We start from the raw sequence: 14,930 nt of genomic DNA on the forward strand, positions 1-14,930 counted from the left end.
AAAGAGACAAGAAAACGACAGTACAGAGCAAGACATCGCTGTCTTGTCCGTTCTCTACCTCCTACCCCTCCCTCAACCCCACCCCCAACAGTCACCTAGGAAACACCATTTTCAACCTTCTTAGTTACACCCATTACCCACCCAAGGTCATTAACCGGTTCCTTGTTTCGTGTCACCACAACACCAATTAAGCTCTTAAAATCAGCTGTAACTATTTGTTCTTCAAATAGTTACTGTGCAAAACTCACATTTAGTGAAATTAGAGATTTTTTGGTTAGTTTAGTTTTTGGAATGAAAATGTACTCGGCTTTGCCATTTGGTATGGAAGGAAACGCCATAGGCGGTGGCAGCGGCGGAGTTGGTGAATATCAAAATATGTTGGGGGATGCTTGCTTGGTTTTGACGGCGGATCATAAGCCCCGTCTCCGGTGGACGGCGGAGCTCCATGAACGCTTCGTTGACGCCGTCACCCAACTCGGTGGCCCTGATAGTAAGTTTACTAATATTATTTCCTCTTTTTTTTTCTACTTTTGGTAGGATCATTTTTCATACTGGAAAGTATTTTCTAGGAATATAATGATGTTTGGTTGGCTAGTGAAAATTACTATTTCTCAAGAAAATGTTTGTCAGAAATTACAATGTTAGCAATATGGATAGTGTGTTACTATTTCGCTTGCCGTAGTCTCAAGGCCGGCTAGACCCTAAAAAGCAAGTGAAGCGCTTGCTTTAGGCCCAAGAATTTAAGGGCCCCAAAATTACTATTTTTTTATATGTAGTATATAATTTATATAATTATCGCTTATTATTGATAAATTTATTTCTTTGTTTTCATATTAATGTTGACTTCTTCCTAAGATTAGTACAACCAAATTAGTTTTCTGCCAATCTTATTTTACGTTTTTACTGAATTATTTTACTCTATTGTCATGTAACTATATCTAATAATCTAACTTATTAGTTATTTTACTCACATAAATTATACTCTTGCCGCCCCAATATATATGAAGTGTTTGACTGGGCATGAAGTTTAAAAAAAAGGACTTTTGAAACTTGTGATCTAAAACAAATCATAAAAACTTGTGTAGCTAGAAATCATCTCATTGAGGGAAAAGAGAAAAATTTACAGTTGAATTATTACCAAATATAGAGAGGTATTCTTTTTAGGCAAACTGAAAAAGAGAGTGTCACACAAATTAGGACGGAGGGAGTGTGTTTTCTAGGTTCTCTCATTTTAGTTGTGATGCAATCAACGTTAAATTCATTCAATATTTTGTACTTTATAAAACCAAGTTCTCATTTTTTTCATTCCACGCTTGTCTATATGTATTTATTTAAGGTCTCTTATTAAGGCTTTGCTTTAGGCCTCGGATGCTATTGTCGCGCCTGCGTAGTCTCTATCGTAATTGCTGTGATTTGGTTTTATTGAGCCGAGGGTCTTTCGGAAACCAACTCTCTACCTTCACAAGGTAGGGGTAAGGGCTGCTTCCATACTACCCTTCCCATACCCCACTTGTGAAAATATACTGGGTATGTTGTTGTTGATGTTTAGCAATTTGGATGGTGTTTCGATGAAATTTTCTAGAATTATAGATTGATAATAGTAACATCTAACAGACAGTTGGTTGGAGCAAATGATATGAAATTAAAAGCTAAGATAGTTATAAGTACTAATGACTTCTAGTAACCCAAACACTAAAGACTTTCTAGGAAAAAGATTTTCCTGGAAAATTGACACGCACTTTTTCCTGTGCTTTTTGTTTTCCTCCTTACTTTTGTATCTTTTCTGAGCCGAGGGTTTACCGGAAACAGTGTCTCTAGGTAGGGGTAAGGACAACATACACACTACTCTCACCAGACCCCACATGTGGGATTTTACTGGTTTTGTTGTTGCTGTACACACTTTATAGCTCTCATTTTTTTCCTTGCACGTGTAGTATACACAAAAAATGGTGGATCATGGGATGAGTAAACTACTGAATTGATATGCTAATATACGACATATTAGTATATTACACTAAACATTGCTTTAGAATAACATAACATTTTTAGGCTGCTTAGGATGCAAGTTAATATGAACTAATGGCATATGATTACATAACTGTTTGGGTTGGGTTGGGTTGGGTTGGGTTTGGTTTGGTTTAGTTTTGCGTCTTGGAACAACAATTAGTAGTCTTGCTATATGTAAATCTTCAGAATTTTCATAGATTCTTCTTGAATTGTACCTTCTCTTTACTTGTCCTATTAAGGTAAGGCAGTGACACAATGTTAACTGTGGAATTTTTGCTTCACTTTGCAGAGGCAACGCCAAAAACAATTATGAAGGCAATGGGGGTGAAAGGACTCACCCTATATCATTTGAAGTCACATCTCCAGGTTCTTTTATCGTCTCATATTTTCTGAACAGAATATTAGTGTTATAGTTGCCAAGACGCTCTTCCCTGTATTCAATCAAGAATCCACCACAAAATCCATCTCTGCACTAAGTGTGACGAGTTTAGCTTAAGTACTACCATAATCTAGTATCTCCCAAATTGAATTAGGAGCAACTTTGACCCAATTTCAGAATTTTAGCCAAATTCCTAATTTTAATTTACTTAGATAAGAAGCTAGGCCTTAATTGTTTAAGTTCAATGCGAGTCATGAGGATTGAAATGGTTATAGGTTTCGCTGATTTCATCACTTTGACGAAATGGTTATAGTTGATGAATTCATGATGTCACTAAATTTAAATCGAGAAACATGGCCAATGAGGACTCATATAGCAGATCGCAACTTGTTTGGGATTGAAGCATAGTTGTTGATACAAGGACTATGTACAGTTCAGTTTAACTTTCAGTTTTGGATGAAGAGGAAAAGAAAAAGTGCAAGACCGGAGTACAAACAGATGAAGAATAAATACTTCACACAGCTCAGTTTAATTCTCAGTTTTAGCCAAACAAGAAAGCATAAGGATTCGGGTCGAAATGGAAGGAGATCTGCAATAAGTAGTTCAAAGTTTTTCAATTATAGTTTGCAAGCATATCCTGAGCTCTTTATATTTTCCATCTCCTTGCAGAAATACCGCCTAGGGAAGCAATCTAAGGAGGGAGCTGAGAACTATAAAGATGGTATTAGAGAATTTTTTCTTTGAACACTCTGACCTATGCCCGCAAATTATCCTAATTATTGTGGCTTGCTTGCAACTTCTCCATTTCCTTAAATGGCGCGTTAATGACTATGTACCTACAATCAAAAAAGATGATTATGTATCTACAAATTTAATGGACTACTTGAAATCATTCTTGTGGACGCTATTTTGTTGAAGGTTTTTAATTTTTTTTTAAAGAAGAGTATTTGAGGTTGAAGTTGTAAAAGGATATTTGGAAACTGAAGTTGTTTTTGGGCATAATATCTCTTAGAGTTGAAGATTTATGAGTAAACCCCACTATTCACTTGAAATGCTACTCAAGCAAGTTTTCAACGTTTCACCATTTTTCAAATATTGAAGCTCACTTTTCGCAAATACTGACGGCCAAACCAGTATTGCAAATACTAAAGTATTACTTATGGCCAAACGGGGAAATAACATGCAAAATTTTGATTTTTAAGAATGCTGCATATGTGATATATGATATATCTCTGCGATAATGTTGAAAGATTTCTGAGCAGCGTCCGATCAATGCTAATTCTATGTAAATTCCAGCGTTTGATTGCCATTCTTCTTTTGTTGCTCTCTTTCAATTCGCTATGCTGTCTGCATAGGAGACTTTTTGTCAACTCTAAATAGTATATCTTTTAGGCCATTTCTTTAAATATAATTAGTGTCGTTGATATGTTTACTATTGACACCTCCGAGAGGAGTATATAAGGGCATGAGAGTATATGTGAATTACGTGAGGATATATATAGACAAGAACGGTTTATACACTATTGTTTTCTTTTCAAAAAGCGATATGACTATGCTTCCTCTAAGCCGAGGGTCTATCGGAAAATGCCTCTCTACCTTTACAAGGTAAAGGATAAGGCTGCATACACACATTACACTCCCCAAACTTCACTTGTGGGATTACACTGGGTTTGTTGTTGTTGTATATATAAACAAGAACAGAGTATATGATGGACATGTGAGTATGGGGATTACTATCTCCATAAGGAAGAAAATATGGTGGTTGCTATATCTTACCTTTCTGAGCGATTAAATCCTAATTCTTACATTGTTACTAGCAATGTGTGTTAACAGCATCATGTGTGGCAGAGAGTCAAGAATCTCAAGATACAGGTTCCTCTGCATCGGGTTCATCAAAAGTAGTCACCCAGGATATAAATGAGTATGTAGTGTCTTCAGAAGTTCTTCTTTGGAAAAGGTTTTGTGTGGTTTGCATCAATTTTATATGTTTTTAAATCTTTTCAGCAGTGGGTACCAAGTTACCGAGGCTTTTCGGGTACAGATGGAAGTCCAGCGAAGACTACATGAGCAGCTAGAGGTTGGTCCCTTCCCCTCTTCTTGCACATATTTTTGTGTTTGTGTAATTATGTATCTAACACTCTAACTTCCTGTTGGGCTAACGCAACCCAATTATACTCTTATTATGGTATGATATTGTCCCCTTTCGATCAAGCCTGCACAGTTTTTTCTAGAGGCTTCTCACAATTAATTATTAAGTGTATCTCTAACTTATATGTGGGACTTCGTTTGCACCCAACACTTCTGATTTTAGTGCCTAGTGATCAAGATGCTTCTGTGGCTTCAGGCAGTTATTGACTAATAGCTTAGCCTTCGACCAAAGTTTTCCAGACTTAGACTGGAGGACTTTTGGGAACCAAAGGAAACAGAACACAAAACACAAACACATTCACTACCTGTGCTGAATTCCCTATCTTCAATCAGTTGGGACATATGAGCTGTCCTTTCACATACCAAATGTATGACAATATGTTCCGGCCAACTGTCAGAATTTTTATTTTCTTCTTCTCTTTTTCTTTTTATCCTTTATTAACCTTTGAGATTAGGGAGGAGACTATAAACTACAAAAGGATGTATTCTTCAAAGTTTTGTGTATTTATGAATATCAGAGTAGGTTGCTTTGTTGAGTAATACAGAATAAATAGTGTTATATTTCGTTAAGTTACTGATGACAGGTCAATTTAGTGACCAAACATGGCTGAGTTCTATGCCTTTCGATCATTTCCATCTTTAAATTGATGAAGTGCGACATGCTTTCTTAACTTGGACCAAATGTAACATCTCTTTATTAAGTTCTTATATGAAGGTTAGTTGATGGTATGTTATTATAATCAAACTTTTGAGGTAAGGTCTGCGTACACTGTACCCTCCCCAGACCCCATTTGTGGCACTACACTGGGTGTGTTGTTGTTGTTGTTGTTATATTATAATCAAACATAAGAATTTTTGATTTATCAAAGTAGGTACAACGCCATGTCCAGCTTCGTATTGAAGCACAGGGCAAGTATTTGCAAACAATTCTTGAGAAAGCATGTAAAGCTCTTAACTACAAGGCCGTGGCATCTCCTGATCTTGACGCGGCTAGGGAACAGCTTTCTGAATTGGCTATTAAAGTTGAGAGTGACTGTGATGGGATTGTTACAGTTCCTTCATTACCCGAAGTTGTTACAAGCTTTGAAAACAAAAATGCTCCTAACATGCCTGCTAGAATTGGAGATTGCTTGATCGACGTCTGCTTTCCACCAAATAGAAGTCCGGTTTCTCCCACAAGCATAGGTGCTCTAAAGAAGAGACCACGAGCTTTTGCTAATGCGGATGCCATGCCCGTGGAAAACAATATGAGGCAAGTGCAATGGATGATGACTAATTCATGATTGAAGTTGGCTATATGAATCCTCGTTTTGCTTATCGCTCCATTTTAGCTCATCTCAGTCCAATATTATATTAGTCCCCCTTTATCTGTTTGATCCAGAAAGATCCAATATGTTAAATTCCACATGAAACTTTTACATTTTTCAAGATTACTTTGTACATTCTGTAAGGTTTATACCAACTACCTTTTCTAAGGAAGTTCATTCTTCTGTACTTGACTAAAAAAAAGGACGGCCTGGTGCACTAAACCCCCGCTATGCGGGGGGTGTCCGGGAAAGATCCGGACCTCCAGGGTCTATTATACGCAGCTTATCCTGCATTTCTGCTAGATGCTGTTTCCACCACTCAAACCCGTGACCTCTTGATCTCTTTTTTTCCCGGTAAGATTGTGCTTTGCTCTGCTAGTTCCGCCCAAATCCGTTCTCTTATCTAACATATGCATTCCGGGGGCCAAAACTGTCGGCCCTTTTCTATAAACATAGGGGGGTAAGTGCATATATAGCCGTTTTTAGGACCCCTATATAGGATATAGCCAAAGTTTACATGATTTTGTAAGTTTAGCCGCTTCAAACTGAATTTCAGTTCCTAATGATAGTGCAAATTTTTGTGCTAAACAGAACATTTTAACTTTAGCAGTTAAATATTAAAGTTAAAATATATGTCTTGCATTTATTGATTTGATATAAATAATGATAAACTTTAATCCATTTAATTCTTGAAAATATAAACACTTAACCGAGTCAGTTATTGGCTTTCCTTATGTTCTCTAACCAAAAGAATTTCAATGAATGTAAATCACTATCCTCAATTTTTTCGAAAAACAACATATCGTACATGAAATCAGCTAAAATAATTGTTCTATAAAGAATCATGTCGGATTGCTTAGATCTTTATGTTAGGGAGAGGAAAACGGCGTGAACGAAACAAAAGATATTCAATTACATGTAACATGTCATCACTTTTGGCAGTTGAATATCTTATCCACTTGACTACATTATATCGACTCATAATTATATACTTAAATAAAATAATAAATTCTTAGAAAAAAAAGAAGGGTTTGGTTATTTCTTCTTTCTTCTCATATGGAAAGTCTCAGGATAAGATAAAAGAGTGGAACAATCTAAGATACCTTATATACGAAGTTAGCTAAAATAATTGGTTTACTTCGACTTCATATTTTCTTAAAGATATTACTTGCATGATTTTATGTGAATATATTTGATCGGATATAAAGTGCTACTAAATGATATTATCAAAAATAAAATAAAAATTTTAAAAAATAAATTATTTTTAAATATACAACAACAATAGTAACAAGCCCAATATAATTTTATACGTGAGGTTTGGAGAGGATAGTGTGAAAGCAAACCTTATCCTTATCTTAAGAAGGTAGATTTATTGTTTCCGTTAAATTCTCGGTTCAAACAATTATTTTTAAATATAAAATAATTATTCTCTTAAAAATGGATTAAAATGAAAATAGTGTCATGTAAATAGTTGGTATCTGTTCCAATTTTTTTGCTAAAATTAGTTATTTGAGTAGAAGCTGTAGTAGCAATTCTGTCCAAAATTTTTAGCTTTCCTAATCATCATAATAATTAACAGCAACTTCTATCCGGTTGGGCGGCTGGACCTTTCCCTTAATTTTCTACTTCTGTTTTAAGTTTATTTCTTTTAGTTCCTTTTTGAATAATAAATGTTTAACGTCGAGAAAACATTCTAGAGATCTCCGAATTGCCACTATTCTATGCTAAAATAATTTTCCTCTTCTTTTTTTCTTAGAGATATAATATATACATATATCATATGGCTAATATGGTCTCGAATGTTGCTTTCACTTTTACTTAAAGGTTGTTTTTTCATATATATTCATTCTCAAGCGTCTAAAATAAATTGTAGCCATGCTCCTTGCCACATTAGTCGTCTATGTAGGGGTGTGCATTCGAATCGGTTTATCGATAAATCGAATCGATTATTTGTTATCGGTTTATCGATTTCGATTTTTCGGTCTATCGATTTCGATTTCGATTTCAAAATTTTCCTTATCGATTTATCGATTTCGATTTCGATTTTGTCCTCTTCGATTATCGGTTTATCGATAAACCGATAAGCTACAGTAAATTGTTTTTAATTTTTTAAAATTTTTTTTTTAATTTTTTTAATTTTTTTTTACCCTTATTCTATAATACCCTTTCCTTTACCCTAAGTCTCTAACCCTATTATTTCCTCTACCACATTTAAGGAATGATCATATTTAAAGCTCAAGGGAATGAAGTTCAAATTAATGGAAAACAGAATTAGCCGTGATAATGTATTTTGATTTTTTATTTGTTTATACCGTTGGAGTGTTGGTGACATACATTTGATCCCTTACTTTAGTTTCGTTGCATGTGCTTGTTGACACAATTTTTATGTTATAAACGGTGCTCTTCTTATTTTAGCTTCTTTTTGTCCATATTAGTTAGGTGTGTTTGCAGCAATATACTTTCCGTGGAATCCCGTAAATTTTCTTATTGGTGTAATCGATAACCGAATCGATAAGCCCCAAAAATCGATAAATCGAAATCGAAAAAATCGAAACCTTATTGAAACGATAACGATATGCATATGTACAAATCGATAATCGATAAGTAATTATCGATAAGGGTCAAAATCGAATGCACGCCCCTACGTCTATGAGGTCAAATATGTCAAATTGCTATGTTCAAGGGTAATTAAGACAAGTCATAGTATACACATAATATAGTCAGATTTAGAATTTAGAATTTATATGTTTCTACGCGATCTCAAATTAATATATAAATAATAATCAAATTTATCATTTAATTGATTTCTTAAATCTTAGCAAAAATTATTAAGTTTACTTGAATTTATATTTATTGCAGATACGTCCATGTGTGTATACCAAATGAAATGAGTCAAACTTAGAAGGTATTTAAAAGGTGATTAATTTTTTTTTTTAAAGAAAATTCCTAGGGAAATCCGTAGCCGCTACTCTTTGGGTACGCATTGAGTAACCTGCTCAGAAGATGTAAATCGCATTAGGCACGTTGGTGCTAGGGCTGTGCACGGATCGGATTGGATCGGATTTAGCCTATTTCGGATTCAGATTTCGGATTTCGGATTCTGAAAAGGGCAATCCGAATCCGATCCGAATTAACATTGGATTGGATCGGATTTTAAACTTTGGATCGGATAATTTTTCGGATTGTCGAATCGGATTGTCACAAAAATTTTCAACAATTTAAAGTTCATTCAGTGTCTCTATCTCATCTTCCATCTACCAAAACAAACAAAAAAATCAAAATAAAATCAAAAGTTGAAGAATAGAACATGAAATAGACATAAAAGACAAAAGAGAAGAGAAGAGAGGCGGAAGAAAGAGACATAAAATCAAAGTAAAATCGGAAGTTTGAGTCATTGAGACTCTTTTAGTCTTCACTAAAGAGAAGAGAGGTGCAAGAGAGGCGGAAAAATCTAAGTGAGTGAGAGGGTGTGTGAAAAATGAATAAGCATAACCCTAAAATTTTAGTGTGTATTTATATAGGTACATATAATTTCGGATATCGGATCGGATCGGATTAAAATCATACCAATCCGAATCCAATCCGAAAATCCGAAATTTCATAAAACACAATCCATATCCAATCCGAAAATCCGAAATTTGAAATCCGAAAATCCGAAATAGAGTGGATCGGATCGGATTTCGGATATCCGATCCAAATGCACAGCCCTAGTTGGTGCGACAAACTCTGACTGAGAAGACTGTTGGTGAAGAAAATCAATTTTAGATCTCCTATACAGATAATCACTCACCCAACTAACTCAGCCAATTTTTACTGGCCTATTGATTAAATATTTAAGATAAAGAGAAACAAGTAAATTCAGACATCTAGAATTTTGAATTTTGATGTCAAACATTATTTTTTCAAAAAGGAAGCTAACAAAACTTTTAAAAGGTTTAAACGGATAGAAGTTAGCTGTATAGTACTACTACTCCTCAATGATGACAACAATAATGTAACGTTGAAAAATGCACGTGGTGTCTCCTGAAGCTACAATCAGTTTTCTATTGTGACTAATGAAACACTCAAAGCCACCATACGACATCGTAAAAGCCTACAGAAAAACAATAAAAATCTGTACACAAATGGGATTATACTGTGTTGTTGTTGTACACAACACTTTCAAGTCCTATGTCTACTTCAAAACATTTATTATTAGGGGTACCTAAATCAAGAAACAACAGTTTCCACTATATTACAAGGTCTAAAATTTTATGGGATATTTTTTTCTGATTGGTTTGCTAATGGGTTTTCGTGAAGGAATCAATTGGTGATCTTTAAGGGGAGAATGTTCAATTTTTGTGCAAGTTTATCAGAAAAAACTGGACCCTTTACTTTGTTTAGTAGTAAAGTTGGAATTTTTACTAGAATTTTGGGGTAACAAAATTGATGGGATATTTTTTCTGGTTGGTTTGCTATTGAATTTTCATGAAGGAATCAATTGGTGATCTCTAAGGGGAGAAAGTTCAATGTTTTTGTAAGTTAATCAGTAAAAAGGTGGACCCTTTACTTTGTTTAGTAGTAAAGTTTGAATTTTTACTTGTACTTTTGTGGTAAAAAATTTGATGAGATATTTTTTCCGGTTGGTTTGGCTTAGGTTTTCTTGAAGGAGTCAATTGATGATCTCTAAGTGGAGAAAGTTCCAATTTTTTTGTTAGTTTATCATAAAAAATAATGGACCCTTTTCTTTGTTAGGTAGTAAAGTTTGCATTTTTTCTAGTATTTTGGGGGTGAAAAAATGGCTTGTGAGGGTAGCTATATGTGGAGTTTGAGTGGTATTGTAGCAGCTTTTGTTGATCTAGCTATAGCATATTTCTTGCTTTGTGCAGCAACAGTAGCTTATTTAGCATCAAAGTTTCTTGGTTTTTTTGGTTTAAGATTGCCATGTCCTTGTGATGGTCTTTTTGGTAATGGGAATTTATGTTTTCATAGACTTTTGATTGATTTCCCAGCTGAGAAAGTGTCTAATGTTCAACTTTCTGTAAAAGCAAATTTCCCTTTTAAGGATACCATGTGGGGAAAGGACCAAACTTTGAATTGGAGATTAATTGGTGAAAGGGAGAATAGTCCTAATAGGTTTCTTGAAGTGGGTGATGAGGCTTCATGTAGTTCAGTATCAGATGCAAGAAAGTCACAAAATAATATTGCTAGGATTGAGTTAAGTCCAAGGAATGAATTTGGGGCAGTGAATTCATCAGGTGTGAGTGGAGGAAGGCTTGGGATAAAGGGGAAAGGAGTGATGAATCTGAAACAAAGAGGAGGGATTCGTCGAAGAAGGCGTAAAGCAGCTGTTGATTATGGGAGATCTTCATCAGTTTCATCATATGATCCTCCATGTGACGAGTTTCTGCTTGATCCTCCATCTCCTCGTAGTATTAATAAAGAAGGTAAATGATTGATTGAAGATGACACATTGCCTTTTTGATATTAGAGAAGCTAATGCTCTCTTTTCTATGTTTGATGTTTAGTTGTCCTTGAAGTTGTTTATTTTGTGAAGTACTTTTTTCAGCTTATTATTGCATCCTTAGCTGCCCTCGGCTAGCTTGAGATTGAGGTTTAGTAGTCAGAGGCAGCGCTAGAAGCCCAAATCCGGAATCGGCCGAGCCAAGTAACTTTTGCTTAATCAGAAATATTCTGTTAAAAAAAATATTAAATATGTACAGATTAAATTTAAAAGTCAGTTATTAGCACTTGAAATCATCGTTTCAATCCTCGCGATGCCTCTGGTACTAGTAGTTGTTGTTATGGCTGCATTCTAATGTTCCTGACTATTGCTAGGAGTCCTTTGTTCCGCTGATAAAGGGAAGAAGTCTAGAGACATATTGGTTTTGACTTAGAACATGTCTCTCCCTTTTTATTTCCAAAACAAAATGTTGAAAGATGCTGTATAGTTACGTAACTTAAACAAGCCCTTTTCGGGTGTAAATGGTGTCAAGAAATAGTTATTTTACTATCAATCAAATGCTTTCAAGCGAGTTTTTTGGTATAATTCGTTTATGGATAAAACAAAAGGAAGAAATTTTTGATAACATTCAATACGTTTGAGCAGAATCAGCTACTACTTTTCAGTCAACTAACCATGGAAAAAAGAGGATACAACAAGCAGCAGCAACCTAAGCTTCAATCCAGACTAGTTGGGGCATAAAAGAAGATACCTCAAATTAAATATTTTCAAAATTTTAATTTCCACAGTTTGTAGCCTCCCTTATTTTACTAACATTAAAGCCTGGGTTTTCTAATATGTATGAATCTAAATGCTTCTCTTTATGGTGAATACAGATGGTTGCCACCCTCCACTTGTTATGAGATTGGGCGAGAGAGACGGCTTTGAATTGAATGGATTTCCTGATGAAGTTGAGCACATTGGAAAGAACTTTGCATCCGTTGATGAGCCGAGACATAATGGCGAACTGGATTCTAGCTTCGATGAGAAAAAGAGACTAAGACTTTTGGAACGAGCCTTAGAACACGAACAAGAAGCTCGAGCTGCTCTCTGCCTTGAGCTTGAGAAGGAAAGAAATGCTGCGGCATCTGCCGCAGATGAGGCTATGGCTATGATCTTACGTCTACAAGAGGAGAAGGCGTCTATTGAAATGGATGCTCGGCAATACCAGAGATTAATTGAAGAGAAATCTGCTTATGAAGCAGAGGAGATGAACATTCTAACGGAGATCCTGGTGCGGACAGAGAGGGAGAAACACTTTTTAGAGAAGGAACTTGAAGTGTATAGGCAGATGTCTGATCTTGGAAATGAAGAATCAACAGTTGATAGTGGAATTATAGCGGATGCTCTAAGACGTCCTGATGCTTCATCTTCTCCTAATGAGGATCCAATTCTTATGCTTCATCAGATTAGTGCATCTTTTGAGGCAGAAAACAGGAATTCCGAGGAGGTAATTTCTCTTGATAATAAAAACTATACTGCTTTGGGGGGAAAGGCACCAATACAAAAACAGAATAAAGATGCCAGCTCCCAAAAGCAAGTTGGCCTAAGAGAGCATTCTTATAGCAGCCAAGAATTTCAGGAGAAAGAGATGGTGTTTATGGTTAACAACTCTGATGTAAACGAGAAGCTTCCTGATCATGCCATTTCGCTTGGAGGGGAAGTGATAAAAGAAAATCCAGATACAGAAACCTGTGAAAGAGCTTGTATTAATGTTTCTGGAAAAGACAAGTGTTTGAAGTATCATGAGACGGATGGATATCAGGGATTAAAATGTCCATGTAATTTGACCTTGGATAAAGAACCTCATGTTTATGATGTTCATGTCATTGTTGATGGATCTAACTTTTGCAACGAAGTCAATAGTGGTGAATCTACGAATAGTGCATTAGAATTTTCTGGAAAAACTAGTGTCCCTACTGAAGCTTCTCCTGTACAGAGGATTAATGTAATTAGAGATCGTCCAAGTACTAGCACATTGTATACTCAAGTGGATCTTAAAAGCAGTGCAGACACGTCTTGTGGGCTTCCACCAGTGGGGCCACGTGGTAAACCTTTACTATGTGATTTGCGGCGAAATCCCATGTCCTCAGTAGACAATGAAAGACTGAAAATTGAAACTGAAGTGGGATGGCTTCGTGAGAGGTTAAAGATTGTGCAAGAGGGAAGAGAGAAACTTGACTTGACTGCAGAGCATAGAGAAAGAGAAAAGATGCAGTTAAAGCTTCTGGAGGATATAGTATGCCAACTTCAAGAGATTCGGCAGCTTAATGAACCTGAGAAAGCTGTACGACAGGCTTCCTTGCCCGTGCCGTCCTCTAAGGTATGGGACTAGAATGTTCAAATCTATTGTTGTTGTGATTATTAATAAGTTTATACATATTTCTTTTAATTAATATTGTCTTGTATTGTCGCGGAATTGTTATGTCTAAATTAATTATGTGATTATTAATAAGTTTATACATCTTGTGATTGTTTATCTGTGGCCTCTGCTTGACACCTTCTTGGGCCTGGCTTTGTGGTTATTTTGTGTTGACCTCTTGATTGTCCACCTATGGTCACTCCAAATTGCTTTTCTGCGTCCATTTCTTCCATATATTCTAAAAATTGACCTTGTTTGTTGTTGGTGTCTTGATGACGCGAGATAAGTACTCATTTAGTGCTGTCATCCTACAATTTAGCGCCTACAAAAGAAAAAAAGAAAGAAAGTTGATATGTTCGTCTTTGTGGAATTTGAATGGTACTTCCAAAAGTTTGGTGCTCAGGACAAATTGCTTGTTTTTTCTTTAGTTTACGTAGTACCTTGAGAGTTGTTTTTTGACCTTATCTATGCTGTTCTTTTTCAAATTTTAAGCGTAATCACCATGTTGTTCTTGCATCATCTGTTCCTTGAGCAAAGAAGTAATGGTATGAAAGTTGTGTTTCAGGGCATGTCAAAGAAAAGGCGTTCTCGAAGTGTTTCTGTAGGAATGCAACAAAGCTCTTGAGGTATGGTAAATATACATGACGATTACTATAATTTTTCCCCTTGTGACATCACAAAACTTTGAACTGTGAATTTACCGATAAACAAAATACAGGGGTTCAAATAGTTCTGAGCTTGGAGTTCCTAATACTGAGCCTCGAATCTTCCATCACAGTTGCTCCTATCCGAGGAAGACAATCCAATTAATACCCCATATTGTTTTCTGAAGAGATGTTGTGCAGTTATTTGAGAACAAGTTTTGCTGGGCAAACGGCCTCTCTAAAGCATTGCAGCTGACGGTATTAATGTGCAACCGCTGAGGACAAACTGGGATTGATCCTCTATTGGATAATATGAAAGATTATGAGTAAGAAGGCACAGCAATTGTTATCTTTTCACGGCTGGTAACAACTTATCACTTTGCTATTTAGTGACCTCTATCCAGTGTTCAGATTTAAGGTCCCTGTTAAACCTCTGCTGTTTCCCATCTTTTGTGGATCATTAGATAGTAAAGCACTGGATATTAGCTACTTGTACAAAAAGTTTTATGTTTTCTTTCTAATAATATATTAGTGGTCATGTTGAATAAGTAGTTTACTTCATCCTTCTCAAAAAAACTTTACCTCATTCGTCTCCAAAACA

The 14,930-nt window shown here is 35.6% G+C and overlaps 2 protein-coding genes across 5 annotated transcripts; both read left to right on the forward strand.

Annotated features, from left to right (window-relative positions):
- The first annotated feature begins 103 nt into the window (after positions 1-103).
- On the forward strand, positions 104-6,013 carry LOC107790016 (protein PHR1-LIKE 3-like). 4 transcript variants are annotated; one of them, XM_016611902.2, is made up of 6 exons: positions 104-490; positions 2,297-2,373; positions 3,056-3,107; positions 4,220-4,307; positions 4,391-4,463; positions 5,407-6,013. In XM_016611902.2, the coding sequence occupies exons 1-6, from the start codon at positions 292-294 to the stop codon at positions 5,815-5,817; spliced, it is 900 nt and encodes a 299-aa protein (XP_016467388.2). In that variant the 5' UTR covers positions 104-291; the 3' UTR covers positions 5,818-6,013. The 4 variants fall into 4 exon arrangements, with proteins under 4 accessions (XP_016467388.2, XP_016467389.2, XP_016467390.2 ...); XM_016611903.2 differs by having other exon boundaries at positions 147-490; positions 4,394-4,463; XM_016611904.2 differs by having other exon boundaries at positions 147-490; positions 4,235-4,307.
- Positions 6,014-9,974: 3,961 nt separating this feature from the next.
- Positions 9,975-14,877, forward strand: LOC107790017 (uncharacterized). Its single transcript, XM_016611906.2, has 4 exons — positions 9,975-11,267; positions 12,160-13,646; positions 14,251-14,311; positions 14,404-14,877. Exons 1-3 carry the CDS (start codon positions 10,619-10,621, stop codon positions 14,308-14,310), a joined length of 2,196 nt encoding a protein of 731 aa, XP_016467392.2. The 5' UTR covers positions 9,975-10,618; the 3' UTR covers position 14,311; positions 14,404-14,877.
- The last annotated feature ends 53 nt before the right edge of the window (positions 14,878-14,930 follow it).

Source organism: Nicotiana tabacum, chromosome 20 (assembly GCF_000715075.1).
Source record: "Nicotiana tabacum cultivar K326 chromosome 20, ASM71507v2, whole genome shotgun sequence".
Lineage (NCBI taxonomy): Eukaryota > Viridiplantae > Streptophyta > Magnoliopsida > Solanales > Solanaceae > Nicotiana > Nicotiana tabacum.